Below are 27,665 nucleotides of genomic sequence, written 5' to 3'. Positions count from 1 at the left end.
TGGTGAAAAGTTAATGATTATTGATGTGGCCCTATATGTCTCCATGATATAGCATAGTAACCTTGTATATCCCTTACAAAATAAACACTAATTTATGCTAAAGTACTGGTGTTAGCAGTGTATGTTACCTCCGCGTTACATCATATGTAATGTACTGGTGTTAGCAGTGTATGTTACCTCTGTATTACATCATATGTAATGTACTGGTGTCAGCAGTGTATGTTACCTCCATGTTACATCATATGTGATACTGTACTGGTGCTAGCAGTGTATGTTACTTTCATATTACATTATATGTAATGTACTGGTGTTAACTGTGTGTATGATATTTTCGACTTAAAATCTGTAATATACTGGAATTAGCAGTCTTTATGTAACCTTAAAGTTACAGTCAGTTTTAATAACTATGTCTTAGCATCACTCCAATTCTGTAAACATTATTGCTTTAAATTAATTGACTGTTGTGTGTATACAATTTCATTATTTTGTGAAAAATGACACTTTTTTGGTTAATTCATGGAGGGAGTTCTTTGTTTTCCACAGAAAGATAATTGTTCATTGGCTTTTTAAATCTGTGATTTTAGGCATCAACATAATCCCTTAAAATTGGTATCCCATAAAGAAATAGTGAATTCACTGTATTTTCTTACTTCCTATTGTATTTCTTGGCTCAGTCTAAGTACATTTTAGAAAGAAAGGTAACAAGACAGACCTACTTTCAGTGCATTAGTTCTTTGCATTTCGCATGCTTTTATTATGTTATCTTTTTACTATGCATCAGTTTGCAGGTAGATGTGCCAATTTGCACAGACTTTATCCATTAAGTCAGTAGATTGGTATGTGGAGGAGGATGCAGTAGGTTGCCCAATCCCAACCTAGAATTAATGAAAATAATGAGAAATCTACATACTTTTTACTGAGATTTCATCTTTCTTGCCAAATCTGTCCTGCATTGAATTTTCTCAGTTGATGATAATGAAAACTCTTTCTTGTAATTATATGAATGCCTACATTCAGGTTGAAAAGAAGTTAAAATAAAGCTGAAGAATGATAAAAAATTCATAAAATACATGAAGTAAAACAGTAGTAAAATCAGTCATGTACATATTTTTATTCTCATATATATGTATGAATGTAATTAGGTGCTATGTTATTTATCTTAACAAGTGATATGTTCGATAATGTATAACGCACCTCCCTATGAGGATGTATGTTGTTTGTTTTACTGGTTACTCCTAACAAACTGCACAGACTCAGATCTGCTGACCCATTATGTGACAGCAGATCTGGGTCTGTACAGTTTGCAGTGGGCCTCTTGTATGCAAGTACATACTGTATCTTGTTGGAGTACTGAGTGCCAAAGATGACATGTCTTGAAGGAATTGTTCAGAATATGATTAACTGCTGTATAAAAATTTTCTTTTAGAAAATGAGCTGTGAAAATGTAACAAAGGTCAACATCTCAATCACACTTTTCAGTAGGAAGGAACAAAGATGGTACAGTGTCTTTATGTGCATTAAAGAATCACGTAATTATCATATGATTAATCTGGCATATTAGATGTTTTGCTTGTTGGGAGTATTGAAAGATCATTTGACTGTAAGAAAATAATAAAGAGTTAGAATGTGATCATTACTGACACATGGAATAAAAATCATTAAACAATTTTCAGTCAGTATGTACAGGAAGAGGAAGAGTATCCCAAATGGAGACAGTCACTGATACAGGGCATATACAGTATGTCAATGAAATGATGACATCCTAATATCCCAATTGGAGACAGTCACTTATACAGGGCATATACTGTATGACTCTGAAATGATGACATCCTAATATCCCAACTGGAGACAATTATATGGGGCATATACTGTATGTCTATGAAATGATGACATCCTAATATCCCAATTGGAGACAGTCAGTGATACAGGGCATATACTGTATGTCTATGAAATGATGACATCCTAATATCCCAATTGGAGACAGTCAGTGATACAGGGCATATACTGTATGTCTCTGAAATGATGACATCCTAATATCCCAATTGGAGACAGTCAGTGATACAGGGCATATACTGTATGTCTATGAAATGATGACATCCTAATATCCCAACTGGAGACAGTCAGTGATACAGGGCATATACTGTATGTCTCTGAAATGATGACATCCTAATATCCCAATTGGAGACAGTCAGTGATACAGGGCATATACTGTATGTCTATGAAATGATGACATCCTAATATCCCAGTTGAAGACAGTCAGTGATACAGGGCATATACTGTATGTCTCTGAAATGATGACATCCTAATATCCCAATTGGAGACAGTCAGTGATACAGGGCATAAACTGTATGTCTGTGAAATGATGACATCCTAATATCCCAACTGGAGACAGTCAGTGATACAGGGCATATACTGTATGTCTCTGAAATGATGACATCCTAATATCCCAATTGGAGACAGTCAGTGATGCAGGACATAATACTGTATGTCTCTGAAATGATGGCATCCCAATATCCCAGTTGGAGACAGTCAGTGTTGCAGGGCATATACTCTATGTCTCTGAAATGATGGCATCCCAATATCCCAGTTGGAGACAGTCAGTGATACAGGGCATATATGTCTTTGAAATGACTACATCACAATATCTTAATTGCAGATGGTCATTGGTATAGAGCATGTTTTGTTTCTGAAATGATCACATCCAAATACCTGAACTGGAGACAATCAGTGATACAGGGTTTGTATGTCTCTGAAATAATGACATCCCAAAAATGTGTGGAATATAATTGACTCCTATAATAAAAGCCATATGAAATGTACTTGATTTTAATTGTATCAAAATTTATAATGTTTTTAAATTTATCCTGTCATTCAATAGAATGACATGAAAAGTACATACCTGTAATTGGATACGTCTTGTAGAAAAGGCATAATCACATTTTATAACAAAATAATTTTATTTGAACTGTGTATAATGTGTGGGCAGATCTGGTTCAGTGCAGTTAGGAGTAATCATTTGAACAAACAACATAGATACATAGACCCTATTCTGCATGTGCATAATGATATGGCAGATTAGGATCTTTGTTGTTTGGAATTTGACTTGTCTTATAAGTGAGTATATACAGTAAAGTTCAATAGTCACAGTACTGGACAAGTCTATCTTACAAAAACAATTGATTGCAGTATCAGCCAGTATACATGATCATTTGCATAATGTAGAATAAAAATCTTCAACACATTTTCTATATCAGTACCACTGTTACCATCAGAAAGTGCCCTTTGCATGTCATTTAGAAAAAGAGAAAATCAGCAGTAACAGTTTACGTCTAACACCTGTTGGACACTGAAATACATGAATTAATTCACTCAGCATTCTTACACATGCTCTGATATCTGCATATATTGCTTGTAACATTTCTTTGTACCCAAGTTACACACATTCAGGTCACATCATAGAGCTCTCCTGTCAGTTCTATCAAAGGTCTTCTCAGAAGCTATAAATGCACAATAAAATCTGCCCTTATACTTCCTCAGATAATAGATGTTATCTAAATTATGTGACCTTTCCCAAGGATTTTAAACTTGCAGTGTCATTTTAAACTATAAAGTCTCTTTATCCACGTGCACAGATGAATTTTTTTGTTGCATAGTGTATTAAACCTAGTATAACTTTATGAGGTATACCAATGTTTACTCTTAAGTATTAGCCATAAAATGTTATTAGATTCACTAGATAAAGCTTCAACATTTCATAAATCTGCAGCCAGATTTGTAACAAAACATAATGTTTCAACTGAGTCCCTAATAGCTTTAAGCATTTTAGGTGTTAAACATGCAACTGTTTTGTGTGCCACAATATGAAACTGATTGGTACCATCAGTCAGAATCACAAGAAATCCAAGGAAATTATACTGTATAATAACATTGAAATAATAGTTATCTATGTGCTCAGCATTTCCAGCTAACTTTTTCCCAGTCCTGATATCATCCATGTAAGAAATTTCCATGCAGATTGGTCATTGCCAGTAACAAAATTCACCAACTGTACTGATACAAGTATTTCTTATTGTTGTTGTTGTTGTTGTGGGGTTTAATGCCATGTTTCAGCACATGATAGGCTATATATGGTGGCCAGTATTAATGGTGGAGGAAGAACCCGGGAAAACCCCAGAAAGAACCACCGACCTGCGAGAAACTACTAGCAAGCTTTCTCACATACCCACATTGGCTGAATTTGAGACTCGAACTGACGCAGTCAGAGGTGAGATGGCAGTGATCCATAATGGTGAGCGCTTTAGACCACTCTGCCAAGCTGGACTTGGACAATTTTGTATTTCATCATGCACATACACAACCATCTACAACAAGTTTGTCGTATCACAAATATGCCATCTTCATCTCTCTCAAACAGTCCCTTAAAATGGGTTTTAGATTTTTTTTTAAGTGTTCCTAAATCTTAGATGATAGTTTGGTGAGCACTGGCTAGTTCTCGATCCTTAGTTACATATATGCCTTCTGTGTCCCTTGCTTCTTGTCTACTTTGTATGTACATTTCTAGAATCATGATGTGTCCTTTTGACATGTGAATTTCACAATTACTGGCTGTAGGATGGAATTTTGCATTGAGCCTTGGGCCTTTTCCACAAAATATTTGTTCATTAATCTTAAAATCTTTGCTAATATACATGCATATTTCCTTTTCAGTTTCTTCCTGATTTGTCAAGTCAGTAAGATTTTAAATTTTTCCTATGGGATTGAGCTTCCTGTCTCTCTTTTCTCTTTATTTTCTTTCACTCTTTTGTCCTGTTTAATCACAGTATTCTAAAGGTCAGTAGCAGTTTCCTTTAGTGTTAGGACTGGTCAGCCTGATGTCAGGATAATAAGGACTGGGTAGGACATGATGTTACATGTCAGTGGCATGCCGCCCCAGTTCTAGACATCACCTATAAACTGCCACACTGCAGACATCATAGTGAAATGGCTGAAAAATTATTAAATCTATGTTAAAAATTCCAGACATTGGTAAAGTGGACCTGTCACTTTTTGTTTATTAATGGTGTCTTTTAAAAGGAAATGAAGAAGTAAGTCTAAATTTTAATTGTTTTCTTTCAACCCATATTGTTATGCAGTGGAGTGATTTTGGTCATGGGGTCCAGTGTAGTACTATGTTATATCCAGAATTGTATTATAATAAGGTGCATTACAATGATGGAAAGCGGTAATTAACAGATCACCAATTACAGTACATTGAAGGTGCTGACATCAGAGTAAGATCTGTGTGTCAATGAATTTACTTTCTTTTTAAAATCACACACCATGAACAACTCCAGCTGTTTTTCCCTTGGCTAGTCTGTAGATTGTTCATCAAAGTTAGGAGTGGTAAACTTGAAAATGACTTACATTACCTATAAAATATTGATATTTTTTGGTTTTTTTTGTTTTGTTTTGGCTTCTTTTTTCCAATGCTGATGTCATGTTCCAGGACAGTGCATGTGTCATGAGTCAACTGTTTCTAGTGGTACAAATGTCATGGAGTTTATTTGCAATGATTTCCATGTGATGTCAGTTAAAAATTGCATGGTTAGAGTAAGAATCACTTTCTTGCAAAATTACCCAGTGCAATCATAATGATGGGTTTTACTCCATTGATCTATGAGTGTAAATGGTTAGTTTAGTTGTTTTTACTTATGATTGTTACACATGCTGATACAGTGAAGGACATAATTCAAACTACACTGATGAACAGATTTGTGAGTACTGTTTGTCAGCTTGATTTATATTAAAAGTCTGCCACCAATTTATTAATTTTATTGACCTTTTAAGATATGGCATGCATTAATTTAAAAATCCATTATACAAATATTTATGTAGAACAAGGATTATAATTCTCCTATATCAACAAAAGTTGATAGTTCCCTCCTCCAGCCCCCAACATTAGTGTTACCCAAAATTTGTTTCCCTCAGGGTCGATGTTTATGGACCCTATTGCTTGCGAATTATTGAGAGATGTGTAATAAGTTTGATAATCCAAATATATGGGTTTCAGGCTGGCATGTTTTAGGTAGATAATTCTTGCGTTCTACGTTGTAGGTACATTCCATGCCAGCAATCATGATGCTGTGATGAAAGTACGATGGGCAGCTACAGCTTGCTATTCAGTAGAAGCAGAGGTCATTGATTCTAAAAATATGAAAGTAAGTAAGAATTTTTAAATAAAATGTGCCACTTCATGCATCCAGTTTATAACAATACTAGACAATTTGGGATTTGGCATTTGTAATTGCAAAATATCACGATTCATGAAAGCATCATAGGATGTCAAAACTAGCAAATGTCAGAAATAAAAGTATTTTCCAAAGAATTTCTAGCCAAATTGAGTCACTCAGAGTGAAAACATCTTCACTTGCTATCACCTAAAATTGCATCATTTGAGACTATATTAGGAGTTTTAAGACATCCCATTTCTTATAGTGAATTTTCCATTTTTAAAGGAGCCATGATTACGGTTTTGAACTCGTGACCAGAAGGGTGCAGCTTCAATTCCCACCATTTGATCAGTCTCTGATTGGCTACAGTGGTGTGTCCGTTGGCAAGGAAGTTTACTGTACTTGCCACAGCATGTGTTATAACCTTAAATGTGTTGATGTGCTGTAAAAATGCACATAAAAAAAAACAACACATGAATTTTCAAAAGTTAATCACACATGCGTATATTGGACTCACATTTTTGATAGAAATTGGTTTTCATATCCTAGAGAAAGCATTATAAAATGTAAGTAGGATAGAGTTTGTGTCTAGGCTGAGACATATGCTTCTACTCATTATCAAGCGAGTTATTTCCCCAAACTGTTGTTTTTGTATTTATTATATATCCCCTTTTTATTCACACATTCTTTTCAGTTTTGTTTTAAGGCATACCTTTAAAAATTGAATTTGGCATTTTTCATTCTATGAAAGATACTGTGCCTCCCACAGAAAAATCCCCATGTGCATAATTGGAGCTAGGCCTAGATATATATACTGTGCAGTTGCATCGTCTGTCTGAATGCATTGCAGATATGGAATTATGGAATTTCTCTTTAGCTTTAAGTTTTAAAAGTGTTCTATGGGACATAATGAATGTATTTTAACTGCAATCACAGGCAAGTGAACTTTTTCCTTCAGTAGTACATATGTTTTGGACCAGTAACTGACCCTTTTTCTTACACTTTTTTTTTACTGAAAAGACACTCAACTTCCAAGCAAATTTCTGAGCAAATTTCACAAACTGACATTAATTAAATACATTAAATTATATAGAGAACACTCAATAATTAACATTACTTTCAAACTCTCCAGTTTTTTGTTTTGATTTAGTTCAAGAAATTATTGATGCATTGAACTTAAAGTGATAATTGAATGCATATATTTTTAAATAATCAAAGATTCAGTCTTTTTCAAACATGTGGAATTGATTTCTAATATTCGTTTGGATATATTTTAAGAAAAAAATTGTAAACAGTATTGGCAATATTGTTCTGGTATCCTTTATTTTCTACTTGAATAGTCTCAAGAATTTAAAATATCAACCTCCATGTGCCCCAGCGATAAAAAAGTTTCAATAACATTGTAACTAGATGTAATTCACCTGCATTTGCATCACAATCAAAACATCTGCTGCTGTCTGTGATACCTTTATGTTGCAAATATTTATCAGTTTTATCCTCAGATGTACTAAGCAAATTTTATTCCTCAGTAATATTAATACACAAATTGAAAGTCTATCCACTTAAACTTGTCCCTTAAAAAATAAAGTTGTGCAGACCATATTTCTTAAAATCACATAGATGACATTTTTGAATAACTTTAAAAGCATAGCAATAAATTATTCCCAATATTTTCTTAGTGGACTATCATAGAATATTTCAAGTTGTAAAAGTAGTTCCAGTCTGGATGTGCAATATGGAAATTTTAGATGTGTGATAAGGAATTAAAGATTGAACATGTATCTAACACCAGATCAGCCATGTAAGATTAAATGGGTATGTAATAATGACTCAAAACAATACTAACTTCTGCAGAACCCATCAGCTCTATACTGCTATAGCTATATTGCAAAAGTATGCATTGCATGTACAAAGCTACTGGACAAAAAGTGTATGCTTGGGTAAACAGTTGCATATGTAAAATTCCAAGCAAATGACATGTTTTCATGCCCACTATTACAATTGCATCTCTTCAAAAAATATATGATTGTGTTCCAGAACTGTCAAAGTATACAATACTGTGTTGTTAGGTAACAAATTTGATACAAAAGTAGCCACCCGAAGTGTGAGTAGAGCTATGTAATTTAAAAATATTGCAAAAGTAATGTATTGTAAAAAAAAATTTAAAAGACCTTACTTAACCAGTTTAAAATGATGACTGTACCTTGTTATTGATTTGTTCAGCTAAAGATTAAATCATTTTCAGCTGCAGAATATTTACTTTGCCAGTAACAATGTATTTTCTTGTACATATTGCTTGGCATACCTAAACAAGAACCTTCAATGTCTTTCATTAGTTGATTTCTTAACTTTTTCTCATGTGGTTTAAAAGTTTCAGCAGCATTTTAAACAATAGTTGGCTCAAACAACATAAGATGTTCCAATTTTGGAGGTTAGTTTTGATCAAACTCATCTTCAGTCTCATCTGTCTTATTGAATGATTGTTTTAATGCATCAACTAAAACGCTGGCATTCCTGCCTATTAACACATTAAGTACTGGAGATTTTTGTCATTTTCCCCAGAAATGGGAGTAGGAAACACATTTTGGGGTTACTTCTGAATATATCCAAATAAATCTGCTTCCAAGAGATTCTAGTTTAGCCAGAAGGATGAAGAGTTATTTGTTTTCTTTTCGTTTCTTTTTGCTTATAGAGACCCATCATTTTCTTGTCCTGGCCACTTTTTACTCTAAATCGCAAACTTATCCTGCTTTTGTAAAGGTTCATCTGTGTGCAGTTCAGACCAGTTTGTCTTAGATCTCAGGCCAAAACATCTGAAATCTGGATACAAAATCAGGTTCTGACCATCAGAAAATTTTGGTGTAAAAATATTGGGTCTCAGAAATTTTATTTTTCTGTATTTTGTAAAGCGAGTAGAAAGTCGAGATTATTTGGTATCATTGTAGAGCTACATCTGTCAATTTTTCTGTAATACCACCTGCATCGGTGTATCTTAAATGACCTTGACACTAGTGAAATCGGAAGTTGGGTACAACCTTACTGCAGATTAATGAGTTAAAAGGAGGTTTAGTATACCATCAGTGGATAGATATCTACAATTTTCTAAGGATTGCATTTATTCCTTTTGGTTCTGCTTTTCATTTTGCCTTTCAAGTTATTCTCAGTCACAGATTTAATATGTGTTTCTTGTTTCATTTACATGCATAAATGAACCTCCATATTTGAATTTTTTAAAATGTAAATTTGATGTTTTATTTCTTCTTCAAATACATTATTGACTATGATACCTTAGGAAGTACAACCGCTGCCTTGCTCATCTAGCCCTCCTAAGCCAGTTTATAGCAATTAAAAATAAGAGTTTATCTGCCCACAATTGTGGAGTTAGACAGGAGTGATCTGCTTTTTTATTCAGGGATTGTCACTGAATCCCATTCACACTTAAGTTATTTTTTCAACTCATACTAGGAAGCACACTTTTTTGAAGCCCTAGAAAAGATGTTATCAGTTTGTTCAGTTTTCATAATTTAGAAGTTTTCTCACACAATCCATATTTCTGTCTATTTCTCAATCTGTTCTAAAGATGAAGATTATAACTTTATTTGTCAAACTGTCAGTTAGTATACATGATGGCACCATTTTAGTTGCCTGACCTATGGTCAGTAGTACATCCATTCAGATAACTTGTACTCAGGATAGTATATAACTTCCCTCACTAATTGTCTTGGATTACATATGATAAGGTTGTGAATGTCATTTTTTTGGACATTTGTGTTGGTCATTAGTATCCTGGTCACAGTAAGTTAATGTGACGACTGATTTCAGTTGCAATGGCTATCATTTTGCTCTCCATCCTTACAAATGCTTTGTCTGAGGATAACCTTTCTAATTGTATGAAATGTATGGGGAATAATTTGGTCATACAAATGATGGATGGAAAATCTGTGAATGACCATCTTTGCCAGACAGACAGTGCACATGGGCTAATGAAAAGCCAGTGCTACATACCATCAGGGATGAAGAAGCTATCATCATTTGCTGTCAAAACCACCTCAGTGAACAACTTTTTCCAGTGAAAACTTTGAAAATCAGTTAAGCTGGCTTTAAAAATGTTGTCACCCAAAAATTAGCCAACCTAAATATTTTGTTGTCAATTTTAAAAAATTGTCACCATTTTCATAATACAGTTCTATCCATTTATCTCAACATCCTTGGGACCAAAGTAATATTGTTGACATAATTGGATGTTTATATAAGTAAGTGGTGGGGGACTGAAAATAAATTAAAATGAAGCAGTCAAGTGAATTTTTTAAAAAGTAACCTTGTCAGTGACTAGGATTTCAGACATGATTTTTCTCCGTTTTTAAGCAGAATTCCGCTTTTCTCCTGACCTGAATCAGATTTTTCTTGATATAGTCCGTTTTTTATATCATCTCTGATCTGGTTTTTTTAAAACGGTCTGTCTGCTCCCATTCCACAACGACCCTTGTAAATTATTTTTTTCCATATATTAGTTAGCATACAAATCTCGTATAGAGTATTCTGATTAGTCAAAGGTTTAAACTCGTCCACTGAATCTTTGTGTAATTGAAACTGATGGCAATGGAAAGAAGTATGCTTGCAAAACATGGCATCCTGAGTTGTTGAGAGAGACCATGACATAAAAAGTTTAGATAAAGGTTTAAAAAACTTATGGAAATGGGAATGGCTGGAGATAAAAGTTGACGGAAATATAGTTGGTCAGTTTATGAGAAAATTGCATTTTGTGACCTCTGCAATAAAGATCTGAATTATGGTAAATGCAGTTGGAAGAGTTTGGAACAGCACCTACAAAAGAAGCTGCTTACGGAAAAACTGAAGCTCAGAAAGCATCTGTAAAAAGTGCAGTTAATTACTATTAGAAGAAAGATTTTTTGCATGAGAGAACAGATGTAGCCCTCTGACAGAATATGCACACTGCATGTTGCCAAGTACCAGCTTGAAAGGAGAAAGGCTGTCATTGAGAAGGAAAAGAAATGATTTCACATTGAGCAAAAAAAGTCAGTGGTGACAAAAGAAAGGCTAAAGAAATCTTTCCCAAAGCCACAAAAAGAGCTTGTTGATGACGGGCATATCAACAGGTTGTGTCCACTGGAGAAAAAGACAAGTAAATGTATGGGATTATTTGTATATAGTTGATGTACTTGAGTGTTTATTTTACCGATTTGTTATGAAAAGAGATAAGTATAATATATTTGCTGCAAAAATTAAGAAATTATTGTGACTTAATTACGATGTGAACACTGACATGCACATGAAATAACTTAATATTATTAGCAACAATATTATTTGAGAACAAATTCATGTGACTATAAATATTGGGAAATTATTGAACTTGAACATTTTTGTTAAGTTTATTAGTTTTTCAGATGATTATTTTGGTTTTTTTTATGATCATAAGTTGCACCAGGAACAGTTTTTTATGATTGTAAAATGTGTTTCTGGACCCCTGGATTGGGGGTGCGACCCATGAGACCCCATTGGAAGAGGACCCCCAAACCCCTTCTTAAGATTTTTTCAGCTTTTTTTATGGAAGACCAAAATCATGTCTGGAATTTACATGGAAACCCCCCCCCCCCACTGGAATTTTTGATTAAATGAAGACAAGTAGTCTGAAATACACTTGTATATTGACATCTTACATTTGTGTAGTGCACTCCACAATGAGTTAAATAATGTACATGACAAATCTATGAATTCAAGTATTAGATCATGTTAGAAAATTCATATAGCAGTCAAATCCTGTTAGAAAACACAACTAACGTATATACAAAATATGGTAGTCCTCTTTTGATCTATATCCCATTGTCAACAAACATGTTTCACGAAACAGTTCACTCTGATATTCATTATCCTAGCAGCACATAGCTGTTGATATGCTACATGTTCATGCACTTAACTTGGCCTAGATTTAGGTCAGCCAGAGACAACTATTATGATGCCATGGCTACCGAGTGGATGAGGCTGTAAATAAGGAAATGAAAATGTGAACATGTGAAAAAGTTTAACAAACATTTTTGCGAGATGTCCTACCTTCATTTAACTTGACGGCCAGATATCTATTGTTTCAAAATATTGGAACTTTAATTTGAATTTTTTACAACCCCATTAGTAGTGATCACCGGGGCCCGAGTGGCCGAGTGGTCTAAAGCGCTTTCCGTTATGGATCACTGCCATCTCACCTCTGTCTGCACCAGTTCGAGTCTAGGATTCGGCCAATGCGGGTATGTGAGAAAGCTTGCCAGTAGCTTCTCATGGGTCGGTGGTTCTTCCTGGGGTTTTTCCGGGTTCTTCCTCCACCATCTATACTGGCTGCCATGCATAGCCTACAACAACAACAACAGTAGCGATCGCAAGCATGAACTGTTTTGTTGCAAATAGGAAACTTTCACAGCAAAATAAATATGTTCCATTCACTATTAAAAATTAAAATGCTTTTATATAAGTTTGTTGATGACTTCCAATGATCAAAGGTCTTCAGCTTGCTTTGATGAATATGCATGTGTTTTTGAAGGTGCCACTAAAGGCCCTCTTTGAAGGACCAAACAAAAGCCTCGCTTGTTATTGCTGTGGCAACATCAAATAATTGCAGAACATTGAGACAAATATTTTTTCTTTGCTTAGTATACATACAGAATGATCGGCTTGTTAAAGATAATCAGTTTTATTTCAAGTTTCAGCAAAACTATTTTTCTGGTACATTTTTCAAAAAGATAAAAACATTGCAGTCATCTGGTTGATTGTAGTCGTTCGGAAGTGGTTGATTGTAGCTAGTCAGGTAGCATGACTATTCTGGTTATCTTACGGCATACAGGACAGGGTTCCCACGCTACCGGGAAATCAGGAAAAAGTTGGGAAAAATGATAATTCTTTTCCTGACTGTGAAAAGTCCTTGAATTTTGCAAATATTGACGAAAGTTGGGAAAAACCAGAGAATTTTCCTCCACAACTTGACGCCCGAAACAATTACATAATTGAGTCAAAACTGAACTGATCTGAGTTAAATTTATATAGTTCTAGCCAGAATATTAGAAGGTTGCAGTATGGATCATTTGGATGCTTGCCATTAATATATTTGTTGAGATAATCCAAATGCTCAGTGGATTAGATTCATTCTAGTAGACCTTTTGTTTCACAGACCAGTCTAGCATCACAAGAGGCCAGCATGGTGGCATTAAAGCATAGCTGCTTAGGGGGCGCTCACCAGTTATTATGTACTTTGAGAGAGTAACGTGTGTAAGTGAAGTTGTTTGCATTTAAAACATGCACAGTGGAGAGAATGTTGACATACTTCTATGCTACATTGATGTAATGTGGCTGACATTTCTTTGGATATTGTACTTATGGAAATTGTACTTGATCTAAGCACACTGCTAACTAAAATGACTGCTCCCTTATCCTAAAAAATAAGCCTGAATTAGTCTAAAGTACACTATCTTTAGCACTTATTAAAATAGGGAAAATGAATTTTGCCCAACTAGACAATACCAGCTTCTGAAAGTGCACTGGATGAATTACTACATATATAAAATGTAAAAACAAGTTATCAGCTCTTTTTTTTATACAATTTACCTCCAGGAAGTAAAAATGACCAAACAGAGCTTAGCAGTTTTTGAAAGGTGCACATCTGGAGTAAGGCCAAGCTGTATACTCTATAACCAATATTATACCCATCAATCATACACCAAAATAAAGGGAATTAAAGGTTCTTTTGAACAATGCCTAAAATATACAAGGTCTTTTTTAAATAGCCAGCATAACCGGTGAGGAATCCCGGTGAGAAAAAAATTCTTTAAAATTCTATCCCTATGCAAAATGCAAAACTGTAGAGCACCACCTTAGCAGATGGACTAGCAAACTTAAACGTTGTTAAATCAAGTTATACCTGCATGAAATTGATATGAAAATTATTTATTTTCTCAGAAATTGCAAGTATTAAATTCATTATGTCTTTAATCTGATGAAAGACAATAACAGTAATGTGTTGATGAAATTTGAGCTGGTACTAGCAATTTTGATTGCTAGTCGCGTGAGCACACAGAATCTCACAAGCATCATTTTCAAATATTGTAGAATTTTTTTTAATGAAAGCCGTATACTGGCTTAATAAAACTACACAAACGAAAGAGCTCAAAATTCTCTATGTTTATTCTGAGACCAACTTCTGGGGTTATGTTGTATCACTTGACTGCCACGTTGACATGTGCTCTCTCACACAGGGAGCATACAAAGCAGGGAACCAGACTTCTCTGCTTGATGAATCAGGCTGGCAAAGTTTCTTGTAGTTATTCTTGAGATAAATATGTTGAGAATTATATGTTCTTTCTGGTTTTTACCAAAGGTATCAGACTATTATTTAATAAAATTGAAATTTTGTACAACATTTTGGATAAACTTTAGTGGAAATCCAAATTATATCCAACAGTGTGATGGCCTGTACAGTGATGATATAACAACTATCTTTTGTTGAATCACTATAATATAATCCAAGAAGATATCCTTATTTGAAATTTCACTATAAATTTAAGTCTCCATTTCCAAGAAATTTATTTTTGATGAGCACTTCTTTGTGTTACCAGTGAATAAATAATTTGAATAAATAAAATTCCAGCCCAAATTAACTACTGGACACAAAAGTAACACAAGTGATTCTGCCTCAAGATCATATAGGATGAATTAATTATGTCCTGGAAAAACAAGGCCTCTATTTGACCTCAGGTCACAATTAGCTGTTTCCACACAAAAACAAAAACATATTAAAAATGGAAAATAACCTTTTAGAAGGAGTTTAATGTTTACAAAAAAAAATTGTTTGTTATTATTAGAATATAAAATGTGGAAATCCACAATGACCTTGAATCAGGCCAAGATGTTAATCTTAAGTTAACCTATACTCATAGGAAACACTTTGCTATGTATTAGTTGTTTGCATAATTACAAAAGAAGGCTAATGTCAGTCCATTGTTATCATGGATTCCTCACATAGCTCCCTCGTGGCTTACCAACCCAGTTTTGGCAACAATCCAGTCCTGGATGTCCAGAACCACGCCTGGGTATGTCAAAACATTAATTGTTTCAGATGGATTAAATTTCCTTCATTGACACAGCAGCTGTTCCAAAACATTGGTACAAAAGGCTCTATGTTTGTCTTATTATCCAGAATTGCCAGACTTTATGACTTTGCCTAAAATCTTAAAAAAATGACCCTAAAAATACTGACTTACAAAATAAAAGCAAACACTTCTGAAATATGTTTGTTCCAGTAAACTCCAGATAATTGGCTCAGGCCTGTTTAATTTGAATCTTGGTTTTATATTAGATTCAGTGGAGTTAGCCAGTGAACAAGACAGACTTTACAGTAGTACTTCAGACACTTTAAACTGCACATAGTTTTTCCTGCAAAGCATCTGCATGATCAGATTGTTGATTATAGAATTGTTTTAATATGGCATCCAGCAAGCAATACATTTGAAGATGAATAGGAACATAAGCCACTTATTAAAAAAATGGTGTTTATGATCAGTACAGAAGAATAAAAATCAAGATTCAGATTCTTGTGAGTATGAGCTGGATGGACACAATTACGTTTATTGGACATCACATGTCCGTTTGAGCATGTCTCATGCCAGGAGATAAGATTTCTTTTGTTACATGAAATGGAAAAAAATAATTACATCAAGTGAGAAATGGCATGAAACCAATGAGATGCATAGGCTTTGGAACTGAAGTTTGTGCAACTGTACTTGAGGTAAATAAGGTCTGTGTGTACTCTACAAACTCTTCAGCTGAACATAATGTTTACCATCATTGCATAAGTTTCAAATACCAAACTTTTTAAATGCATGTTTTCCAGCTTTACAATATCAGTACATGATGTTTTCTTTCACTCTACTGAAAACTGGTCAGATGGATGGAAAAAATCAACTGCCTTACTGAGATGGTCTTGTTAGGGTTGGCATGTCTGAATTGCTATCAGTAAACAACCATTCTTTGCACACTGATTGCCTCACTGGTCATGTTTGTGAATCACTTGAATGTACAGATGGCAAGTGTGCTGAACAGAGCAGTACACCACGTTTGCCACAGTAGCTACAGTTAACTTACAGCTTGAAGAAAGAGATACTTTTTCTAGCCACTTCCACCATCCGTAAAGAACTTCATAAGAATGTATTTCAATTGCAACCAACCATTGTTCTCAAACCTGCTTTACAGTGGTCATTTGGAGGAAGTCCAGAAACAGCACACCAAGGAGACTTATTACACAGGCCCAACATCCTAGATCTCTGTTTCAGAATGGGAATCAGAAACAGAAAGGACCCTCTAGGACACACCAAACAGTCTTATTGGCAGTTTACAACAGGCAGGGAGATAGGGATCACTTTTCCCCCAGTTTCTCTCCATTCCAACCTCCCTCAAACATAAAATTATGCCATGTTAATAATGTCCTTTCAACATGTTCTGATGAGGGGAAGACTAAGACATTTGTCACAGAAAATATATAGATTCTGCAAGTCGATTTGATGGGCATCCAGATCACATTCTCTGCCCATGCCCCATGTCCCCCATTTTCATGTGTTCCCTCTGCTACAGGCTTTCAAATAAAATCCATTCATTATCAGCAGTGTGAAACAGGAATTAGACAGTCTTTTCACTCAAAAGGATAGTAGAAATGTTTTGGAACATAAATTAACCAGGATTTTACATGAGACTGTTCTTGGTGTCAAAGGCCAATGGCACCCTTTGGCCTGTTATAGACTTGAGCTCTCTGAAAATTTTCATCTGTGCATCATGGTTCAGAATGGAGGTGCAGAGACTGATTCTAGATGCTGTTCAAAAGGGAGATTTTGCAATTTAGATTATCAGTATGCACATCTCCATATTCCAGTAGATAAGATTTCCAGGAATTCATAAGGTTCTTTTCAGTGACATAGTATACCAGTTCAAGGTCCCGTTTAGTCTCAGCATCATTCCTTGGGTCTTCATGAGAATTATGGACATAGTAGTGTCTCACTAAACATCTGTCTCCACATTCATGACTTGTATCTGCCTGGATGACATACCGCAAAAGAACCAGATGAGTTATGTTCTAAGTCAAGAAATGAACTCCATTGCATCACTTTGAATTAATTGTCAACAAGAACAAATCTGATATTCATCTCAGTATTTTACACTCATTGGTATTGAGTTGAGGACACATGTAAATGGGGTCTTTCTCCTTAAGGAATGTGTTGATACCAATTGTGGACCATTGATGATGCATCTCAGATTGAATGCCGTAATGCATTTTCAGTTGTGGTCGGAGATGGAGACAATATCTGGAAATGGCATCATTCTATCCAACAACTCCACTGTTGTAAATTATATGAGAAGGCAAAGGAGGACCAGATCCCCAAACCTCTGTCTCCTCATTTTGGATTTTCTCAGGTGTTATCATCAGTGAGAAAATCCAAACTCAAGTTCATCCTATTCATGACAGATGCAGTGTACTAGCAGACTCACTGTCCCAGCAGAATTGACTAATTCTTATGGAATGGTCAGTTCATTTATTGCTATTCAGTTGAATCGCTGCTGGCTGGGTTTAAGCCTTTGAGGATCTATTTGCAATGAGGTGGATTAGCAGCTTCCAACCTTTGTCTCTTTCTTTTATGCTTTCCCTCCAATCCACTGATCCCAGATGTAGAAAGCAAGGGAATAAGAATGCCATCTGATTCTGTTTGCTCCCTTCAGGTGGGAAAAATCATGGATAAACAAGCTATTAAACTTGACAGTGAAAATTCCAAGGAATTTCATGGTCTTTCCTCACAAGCTCACGAACCTGGAACTGTTGAACTGCCTGGATCAAATCAAACAAGCCTGCAAGAGCAAACATTCCTCAGAACAAGTGGTGATGGACAGAATTGATCAGGCAAAAAAGCCAACCAATATGAAGGCATGTGTTGGGAGTGAAGAGATTTTTTTCCCCCAGCGGTGCGAACAAAAACATCACTTAGCTTAAAGCCTTTATGCCACAAATGGCTAACTTTCTCCTTTTACTTTTCAAGGATAAGAGGCTATCCCTATTGCTATAAAAGCCTAATATTTCACAATCTCAGACACATACTATTGCTATAAAAGGCTAATATTTCACAATCTCAGACACATACTATTGCTATAAAAGGCTAATATTTCACAATCTCAGACACATACTATTGCTATAAAAGGCTAATATTTCACAATCTCAGACACATACTATCGCTATAAAAGGCTAATATTTCACAATCTCAGACACATACTATTGCTATAAAAGGCTAATATTTCATAATCTCAGACACATACTATCGCTATAAAAGGCTAATATTTCACAATCTCAGACACATACTATTGCTATAAAAGGCTAATATTTCATAATCTCAGACACATACTATCGCTATAAAAGGCTAATATTTCACAATCTCAGACACATACTATTGCTATAAAAGGCTAATATTTCATAATCTCAGACACATATCATGATAGAAGGGAGGATACAGGCCAAAATATAAACCTTCTGACCCTTTTGACAAACATGTATCGGTCATGACTGATGCTTTGGTCCTGTGACTAAAAGTAGAATATGCCACTGACTTGGCTAAATAATCACCATTAGAATCTCTATCTTGAACCATTGACTCATCTCTCTTATAAAACCTGCCTTCTAATCATTCTAGTAACAGCAGACAGCATCTTGTCAATTGACCCAAACTATCTGCAGTTTCATTGTGTTGATACAGTTTCACTATGACAGCCCCTGTTTTCATTGCTGAGAAAAGACTTGGTTGTGAGATCTCTTCCTTTGTTGGACCTCATAAGGGATTGGAAATGGTACCTGAAATGGACCAGTCCGGTAAAAAAGATGGAGATATCATTAGTTTCCACCACTGAAAAAAAGCTAAGGTCCATATTTCAACTCAGACTCTGTTGTCCTGGATATTAATCTTCATTTGTTCTGCATACAGAGAACTAACCCAAGACCTCAAGAGTTTCATACATGTATCAGCATCATTTGAGTGCAACTGTTCCCTACATGGAATTGTCCAGGCAAAGGGATTGATGTCAGTGATGACTTCTCTGTTGTTTACCTTGAGATCTTTGACATCAGAGAGCTCAGTTTGATGTGATGTGGTCCTACAGCAGCAGCAGCAGAAAAGGCCACTCTGCAACTTCACAATGATATGACTACTTGACTTTCACTGGGTCTGGAATTGTAGCTGGGTATATAGAGACACTCTGGCCCATGTCTTTTGAAGGTGCTCTATGCACCTTAGGAAATTAGAGCTGGCACTTTCTCCACTGGATGTAACTCCCTCTCACTCTTACCTATTCTTTAAGGTATGATGATCATTTTGAATAAACCAGTTTTTAAAGTGAAAAATCATTTTTTTATAATACTTACCCAATCTTAATATGGTTACACGCTTCCATCCTCCCAGTAATTACATCTTAAACTGTTGGAGCAGACATTTCCATTGCAGTATTGACTGATGTTTGAATGGGATTGGTACCAAATCCTCAATCAAAGTGGAGATCACTCTTTTTCAGCTACCACCTACTTGGCAGATTACATTCACCTTTTTTTGTGGCTAAAAACTAGCTTTAGAGAGCTGGATTTGCAAGGTAGTGATGGTACTTCTAAAGTATTATGATCAGGTTAGTATTAACAATGAAACATATTTTGGATCAAAAATTGGTTTCACAGATACTGAACTAGTCCAACACATCTCTTTAAGAGGTCATCAGGTATATGTGAAATTTGTATTTAATTGATTTTTTTATATAATTGTTTTTAATTTCCATTTAGCTTTTTGCACATCTGAGCAAAGTTTACGGACCAAAACTTGTTTTATAAAGTATACATATCCAACTGTAATTTGTTTAGAAAATCAGTTTTCTTATATAAAATCATTACATTGCAGACATCAAAGTTTTCACCTTTCTTTTCATACTTTGTTGCAGTAATGAAATAAAAAAGGAAATATTATCACCATCAATATTTATTATACAATAATTTCTTCAGTATTGTCATTTATGATTAAATCTACTTTGAACTGCAGCATTTTTTATTTGACAGCATATTTTATTGATTTATCTGCTAATTTATATTCATATATGTTTTCCTGTATTGTCATAATAACTGCAGTTATCATATCTTTTTTGACCAAAACATTTTTATACAGTAGAACCTATCATGAAAGACCACCTATTCTGACAAAAAGCAATGGTCTGTCAAGACAGGTGGTCTGTCATGACAGGTTATAACAGTATAACCAAAAAATCTGTGTGAGGAGAACCTGGTCTCTCAAGACAGGTGGTCTTTCATAGAAGTGGTCTCACAAGACAGGTTTTAATGTATATGATTAACTCTGTTTCAGTAAATTTCATCTTCTTGAGATATTTGTTTCCTAAATTCGTTGATTCATGTTGTCCTTTTTTATGTAAGAATAACTACTCTGTTATTTTTATGTAAGAATAACTACTCTGTTATTTTTATGTAAGAATAACTACTCTATTACTTTTATGTGAGAATAACTACTCTGTTATTTTTATGTGAGAATAACTACTCTGTTATTTAGTCATGGCTTATGTGTCATTTAGTTAATTTTGTTCATGGATTTATATACAGTTATCAACAAAAAAGTATCATTAATTGAAATAATTAGGTCATTTTGTATACTTTTATGTGGTAATTAATTAGGCTGTTTGTGCCTTTTAGCACTTTAATTTTCATCCTAAAATAGATACTACTAAATGCTTCAACTGCCAATGTTGCCTTCACACATCCCTAGATGTGTGAAATTTAACCATGCCTGTAAAGACTCAAGCAAGTTAATGATTTAGAATTCATTATTGTACTTGCAAGTGAAGATGAGAAAAGATAACCATTCAGAGTTTAAAAACCGATTTTGAGGATAGTCCAGCAAAAGCAGATAAGAAAAGGTCAGGTGAGGAGGCTGCTTACAATTTGATTATCAAATGAGTTCAAAATTTTATCTGAAAAATTAGATGGCTTGTACATATGGATTAATGCATTGGTGGGAAACACAAATCAGCTGCATTATACAAGCTACATTATTACTGGTTACAGGAGGATATCGTAGGAGTTGAAAAATGAACTGTATAGAGAGGAAATTATTGTTATGAAAAGAATTAAAACAATTTTGACATTCGTGTCATGGTCTGCTTTTTTACATTGATTTTTACACTGGTCATAAAAACTTTAGTGCCAACCAAACTGAAGAACCAAAAATAATAGTACACGTCATTTAATAAAATATTTACATCCCCAAGATCTTATGAATACTTATTTGTCTTTACATGTACTTGCATAAAATGAGCAAAATGAAGAGAAAAAAAACAAATCAAGAACATTGAGTATCAGGCTTGAAACAGCTTTTTATCATATCCATCCTACATATGATACTGGTCAAAAGTTTGGACGACCCAAAACTAACATTTAGAAGAATTGTTACTGCTGATAGAACCTGTAGGTTTGTATGAACTGACGAAAGACAATCTCATAAGTACTGGTTTGTAACCTGATAAGATTGTGCCTTGAGTATTTTTTGGTTTTGTTTGCTTTCAGATTTGTAGTATGTTAGCTACCATATATACTTGCTTATGAAATGAGTCCAACTGCAAATTGCACACCCAGATCCGTTGTTGCATGTTTAGATGTCAGATCTGAGTCTGCGCGGTTTGTTAGGAGTAATCAGTAGAAGAAGCAAGATAGATCCTGATCTGCAGGCGCATTATGCTATGCCAGATAAAGATCTTTATTGTTTGCAATTTGACTGGACTTATAAGCGAGTATATACAGTATGCTCTACTGAGGCAGTATATTTTGTTATTTATTATTCAACCATCAAATCTATGGCCCTTGTAATGTTTTGTTTATTCACGCTACCATCAAATTTCTGGTGTCGTAGATATGCATTGCCTATGTAGCACATATTTTTGTAGTGTAGAAATAGTATAGAGTTCACAGGTTCTGGAAAAGTCGCTATTGTATTAATTTCTTTCTTCATTTTAAGTAGTAATTGAGTCATTACATCTTATATTGTGCATAGCAGTAGACTGAAATGAACCTGCTACACGATCTTTCAGATTTTGAAGTTTTATAGTTTCTTTTAGCAAACTTAGTAATTTGAAAAGTCAGTCTAAAAATTACCTTGACTGCTCCCAATGACTAACATATCTTGTATTCTCTAATTTGAAAAGCTGAGTGCAAATTGTTTCCTTTGTTTGCTTGATAGGACTTCTAATTTTGTGTACTTAAGGCACTGCTTTCATAGGTGATCTTTAAAAGAAATGAATTTAAAATGTATACCGTTAAGTGTCATGTCATTTCAGACCCAACAGGAAATCAATGTTGTCCAGTTTGCTTCACAAAACACCCCCCCACTTGCATTTAGGGCTGAACACACAGTTACCAGTTTCTTATTTCATCGCAGATCATTTAAAGTGGATGCCAGGTAATAATCCACACCCTTATGGGACTAATGTACAGAAGTACCTATACAGGTTAGAGCCACTTGAAACCCAGAATCCCTCCAAAATTGTTTGTACCATCTTATCTTTGTTGAAGTGGACATAAAAGGGACCATCAAATCCTAAGTAAATCTGAATAGAAAAATACTTTTGGATAGATGGAAGCTCAAAAACTGATAGTAATTTGTAATATTTCTTCAATGTTGATTCTGGTATGTCATTAGGGACAAGATTTACATTGTCAGTGAAATAGGTTGTTGAACTATCATTACCTTTTTGGCCATAGAAACTTACTGTGCATTTTAGTTTTCAAATCTTTTCTTATTTTGTAAGTTTTAAAAACAATTTTAGGTGATAGAATTAGTATATTTAGAATTTAGTAGTTTTAATTTGATGGAAAACAATAGAAGAAAATATATTTTAGTTTTTCAAGACAAAATGAAATGCATGTAATCTCAGTGGGTGTTATTTGGAGGCTTATTATTTATTAATTTATAAACATAAAGAGTACCTGCACTTGTACCTGTACATAGTCCTTTCTTAGTCAAAGATGAAAACAGTACGCGGATCCTGCCTGTACCATTGTCACTGCTAATGCAATGTCTAGCTGATTAACTGACATCTTGTACCCCTCTTTATTCATTTCATGTTATGATAACTTGACTTAAAACACCTCTATCATAAAACACTATCATGAATCTCATGTTAACATGATGCTTTATGAATCTCTAGTATGACTTTAGAAAGGACGTACAGTAGCCCTTGTCCATCCATTTGATTGTGTCTGGTTAAATTATGCAGTTTTATCACTCTAAAGGGACATTTGTATTTCATCAACACATTTAATAATTAATCAAACAAAATATCTCCAGCAAAGCATCACATCCCTGGACCATGGCTTTACAAATCTGCTTGCTCATTGCCCAGGACAATTCTCATATTTGACTCGGACAAGGTCAGATATGTAGAGTACTTGCCAGTGGACAAATCCAAAAAAATGAGAATGATAGGTCATGTTCCGTTTGTAATGCTTTATGTTCTGCAAATTTTATACTCTATCTTGACACAGTTCACAATTCTTATATCAGCACATTTATTTGACATTTTTATGTACCATAATCTTCATTTGCACAACTGTCCACAGTTTATTTCATCTATTGAACCTTTATTTCACACACTATACTGTCAAAGTCAGCGATTTGTATCTTGTAGTTAGTGTCAAGGTCAGTCATATTTTCTCATGCAGACATGATAATGTGAGTAAAGCAAGTTGTGACAAATTGAAAATGAATAATCTAATATTTTAATCATAATACACTGTATGTGTACAAATATAAGATTTGTCAACTTTCAAATCCTAACCTATCCATTGGCATTTTAGAGCTCCATGTGTGCTGAGATTTCCAACCCTAAGGAGTCGGCTTGTCAAAGATTCTGTTGATGCCTGTCACTGATTTCAAGGTGACAACATGATAACTGTAAATGATATATTTAATTGCAGTAATATATAACCTGTTGCTCTTGCCTTGCTTACCATTTCTGGGATGGAATTACCATTGTCTAAATGAGAAAATGTTATCCTCCCTTGGAATTATGGCTCTAGAACAGAAAGAACACAGGCCCAGTCATACCCCAACATCGTAGGCCCATGTGCGTTAATCACACATTAGTTTACATCAATTGTGCTTAAACTGCTTGCTGAATATAAGCCTTTTTTTATATATTGTGGGGCTTGGTTCTATTGTACCCTCTCCATTCACCACAGGTAGGGTAAGTAATTTAGCAATTCCTATTGGCATCCAATTCTGTTGCCACCATATCATAAATAGAATTTATTACTGGCTTCTGTGGGAATTTTTAGGGTAATTATTGTCTTTGCCTTCGCATTTGGAATTACTGTGGCCTGCTTTCAACATACGTACATGTATGCATGCATGCATCCATCCATCTGTCCGTCCATCCATCCATCCATCCATCCATCTACAGTTTGATGGTACATTGAATAATAATATATAATAAATCTACAAAGCACTTCTGTTGTCTCATATCATTCATTTTCATCAATATTTTGTTTTAGCAGTCTTACACAATTGTTATCATTGTCAGTATATTTTATATTATTGCTTTCCATTGCAGAAATATCAAATGTTGCAGAGTGTGGTAAAGTATGGGCATATGTGTTATGGGACACACATCCCACCTGCCTTGCATGTATGAATTGTGCACACACGGACAGATGTCTGTTTTGTTGCCTCTGGTCTGATAAGGGTTTGAGACCTTGCTGAGAGTAGGTGCACATAATAAGGGGAGTTGAAATAACTCCTTTCCCTCTGCATCTCTTTGATTCCAAGAGGGTATGGGATCCTTCTCTGAGTCGTTTGGGATTCATCAGAAGAAGATTCCTCAATCCCAGGAGGGTGTGGGGTCTTTCTCCGTGGAGAAAAATGTATACATCCCTAGGACCCCTGATGGTCAACCTCATGCAGTCAGTGCCAGTTAGGGTTCAATCCAGGGTCCCTCCCATGGCCAGAAAAACACTGTAAGAGAGTGTGTGTACCCCCCTACAGGTAGAACAGGAGCAGAACTTCCCAAGGCTGTAAGCCCAGTGAAAGCAATGAGCAGGTACACCACATTGATAGGTTCTGAGAAGGGTTCCTCCATCAGAACCTGACTGATCATCAATACAGTGGCAGGGATCAGGTTAACCTCCTCCCCATGTCTTAATGCTGCTGATCAATCCTGCTGGGAGCAGGCAGTCAGTGTATATGTGTCTTGCTAGAGAAGGGCATCGGATCAACATTCCCCTTACCAGATGATCCCTCTTAATCCCTTTGGGTTTTAGAGGTATCCATTCCAAGGGAGTGAATCTTCCAACCCATTTATGGCACCACGGATGCCCATACCTTGGTCTCATAGTTGTACTGATGTTTTGAGCCATAGACTCTCATTATTCATGGAGTCAAAGAAAAAAGGGGAGGCTGGTTTTCTTCCATAAGAGGTGTTTTAGGACAAGGATACCTCTATCACCAGGTCTTCCATCAACACAGAATGGAAAATCCAACCACCCCTGACTCAATTGCAAGATGAGGATGCTGTCATGGGTGCTTGACTTTTCAGACATTTGGTCAGGCATCACAGAAGATGCATGCGTCTTTCTAAAGTGGGCCTCTTATGTCATTTCTGGGAGTGGCCTCCTCTTGCAATGATTCCATCCTTTTTCACTCAGTCAGAAAACAGGTTTAAATTAGGGAAGATGTGCAAACCCTTCTATGGATGTGTGCAGTAGAGAGGGTGGAAAACAACCAGTCTCAGGCCATCTATTCTTTGATTTTATTGTTATCCAAGAAAGGCAAAAAAGTTTAGACTTATCAACAATCTTTCTGCTTGAAATTTAAAGTTTCTTCAGTTGAACTATTCATGATGGAAACTACTGCCTCAGTCAAGGAACACTATAAAGTATAGTAACTGGGCAGTCTCCACTGACCTTCATGATGTGTATCTTCATATCCCAATTTTTCATCCTCACAGCAGATATCTCCAGTTTTGCCTGGATTGGGAGGTTGTCCTATTTCAAACACTGCTGTTCTGCATAACCTCTGCTCCCTAGGCTTTTACCAGGGTGATGGGAGTAGTTTCCATCCACCTGTGGTCTCTTGGGATTCCCATCATCCAGTATTTTGATGAATGATTACTGCACAAGAGCCTGAAAGAGTCTTTCTAGCAGGGGCCTTGGTTGGCTTTGCTGTCAAAAGTACTCACCTTTTTTTATCACTACCATCTCACCTGTCTGCATGGGTTTGAGTCTCTGGCTCGGCCAATGTTGGTATGTAACAAAGCTGCCAGTAGCTTCCTGTGGGTTTGTGGTTCTTACCAGGGTTTTCCCAGGTTCTTCCTCCACCATGTACTGGCTGCCATATATAGCCTATCTTGCACTGAGAAATAGTCTTAAACCCCAAAACAACAACAACAAAGTCTCTCTTGCAGGATTTGTCTTCCTGCTGGTACATGGTGACCTTGCTAGTAATTATTCCAAACCTAAAATTAGTACAATTCCAGGATTGTATTTCTGTGCAGATGAGCTTGTTAACTAATCTAGTGCGAGTTCATGTTCCACTTGACAGGATAGACAGAACTGGTCTTTTTGGGGGTGCTTTTTCAAGCCAAAACCTCAGTGTCAGCTCACTATACCTATCCCTCCAGCTGACCTTGAACTCAGTGGCAAACATAGTTTTCCTAGGAAGACTTTACTTCCACACTCTCAAGTTTCTTCTTGTGGTAAATTGGCAATGACACATCAACCCCCAGTCAGCCCAGATTTCTCTGGGACCTGTTTTTAATCACAACTTGGGTTGGTGTGCCATTTGGGACTGGTTTCTGTCTGGATTCCCAGTGCACACCACCAGACTCCACTCTTGATTGTACACTGACATGTCATATTTGTGTTTGGAGGCTCAGTTATAGCCAGAAGGGGTAGTTCTTTAGGTCTCATGGTCCTGGGTAGAAGCTACCTGTCAGATTGAAAATGAGAATGGTACTCCTAGTCCTGAAGTCGTGCATGAACCAAATTATTAATATCACACATCAGGCAACAAAGAGGTAGACATGCTCCTTTTCTTTACATGGCGGTTTGGAACCTCCTTAACTGGGCAGCCTCAAGGGTATTAACCTCTATGTTCACCATATTCCTGGCTAGAAAACTATTCTGGCAGACACTTTGTCCAGGAGAATCAAGGTAGTCCTCATTGAGTGGTCTCTGTACCAGTCCATAGCAAGGTTCCTTTTCAGACTGTTGGGGTGGTGGTGCTTAGTGTACTTACATGCAGTGAGATTTATGAATAACTCCCCTTTTATGTCTCCCTGTTATCAGATCAGAGGGATTGGAAAGTGGATGCCTTCAATCTGAGTGCAGGAGATCAT

The 27,665-nt window shown here is 35.6% G+C and overlaps 1 protein-coding gene across 4 annotated transcripts in view; it reads left to right on the top strand.

The window, feature by feature from the left end:
* LOC149805887 (uncharacterized) overlaps positions 1 to 27,665 on the top strand; it is a 100,606-nt gene that overhangs the window by 35,787 nt on the left and 37,154 nt on the right. For 2 of the 4 annotated variants that reach the window (XM_089950636.1, XM_089950634.1), the window contains 2 exons: positions 6,094 to 6,197; positions 22,611 to 22,732. In XM_089950636.1, coding sequence (XP_089806762.1) covers positions 6,094 to 6,197; positions 22,611 to 22,732 — 226 coding nt within the window. The remainder of the gene's footprint in view (positions 1 to 6,093; positions 6,198 to 22,610; positions 22,733 to 27,665) is intronic. The other 2 variants (XM_089950635.1, XM_089950633.1) reach the window with 1 other exon arrangement.

Source organism: Sinohyriopsis cumingii, chromosome 2 (genome assembly GCF_028554795.1).
Source record: "Sinohyriopsis cumingii isolate HCF-2022 chromosome 2, ASM2855479v2, whole genome shotgun sequence".
Classification (NCBI taxonomy): domain Eukaryota; kingdom Metazoa; phylum Mollusca; class Bivalvia; order Unionida; family Unionidae; genus Sinohyriopsis; species Sinohyriopsis cumingii.
Note: the sequence above shows the minus strand (reverse complement) of the source record. Positions and strands in the feature narration are given on the sequence as shown.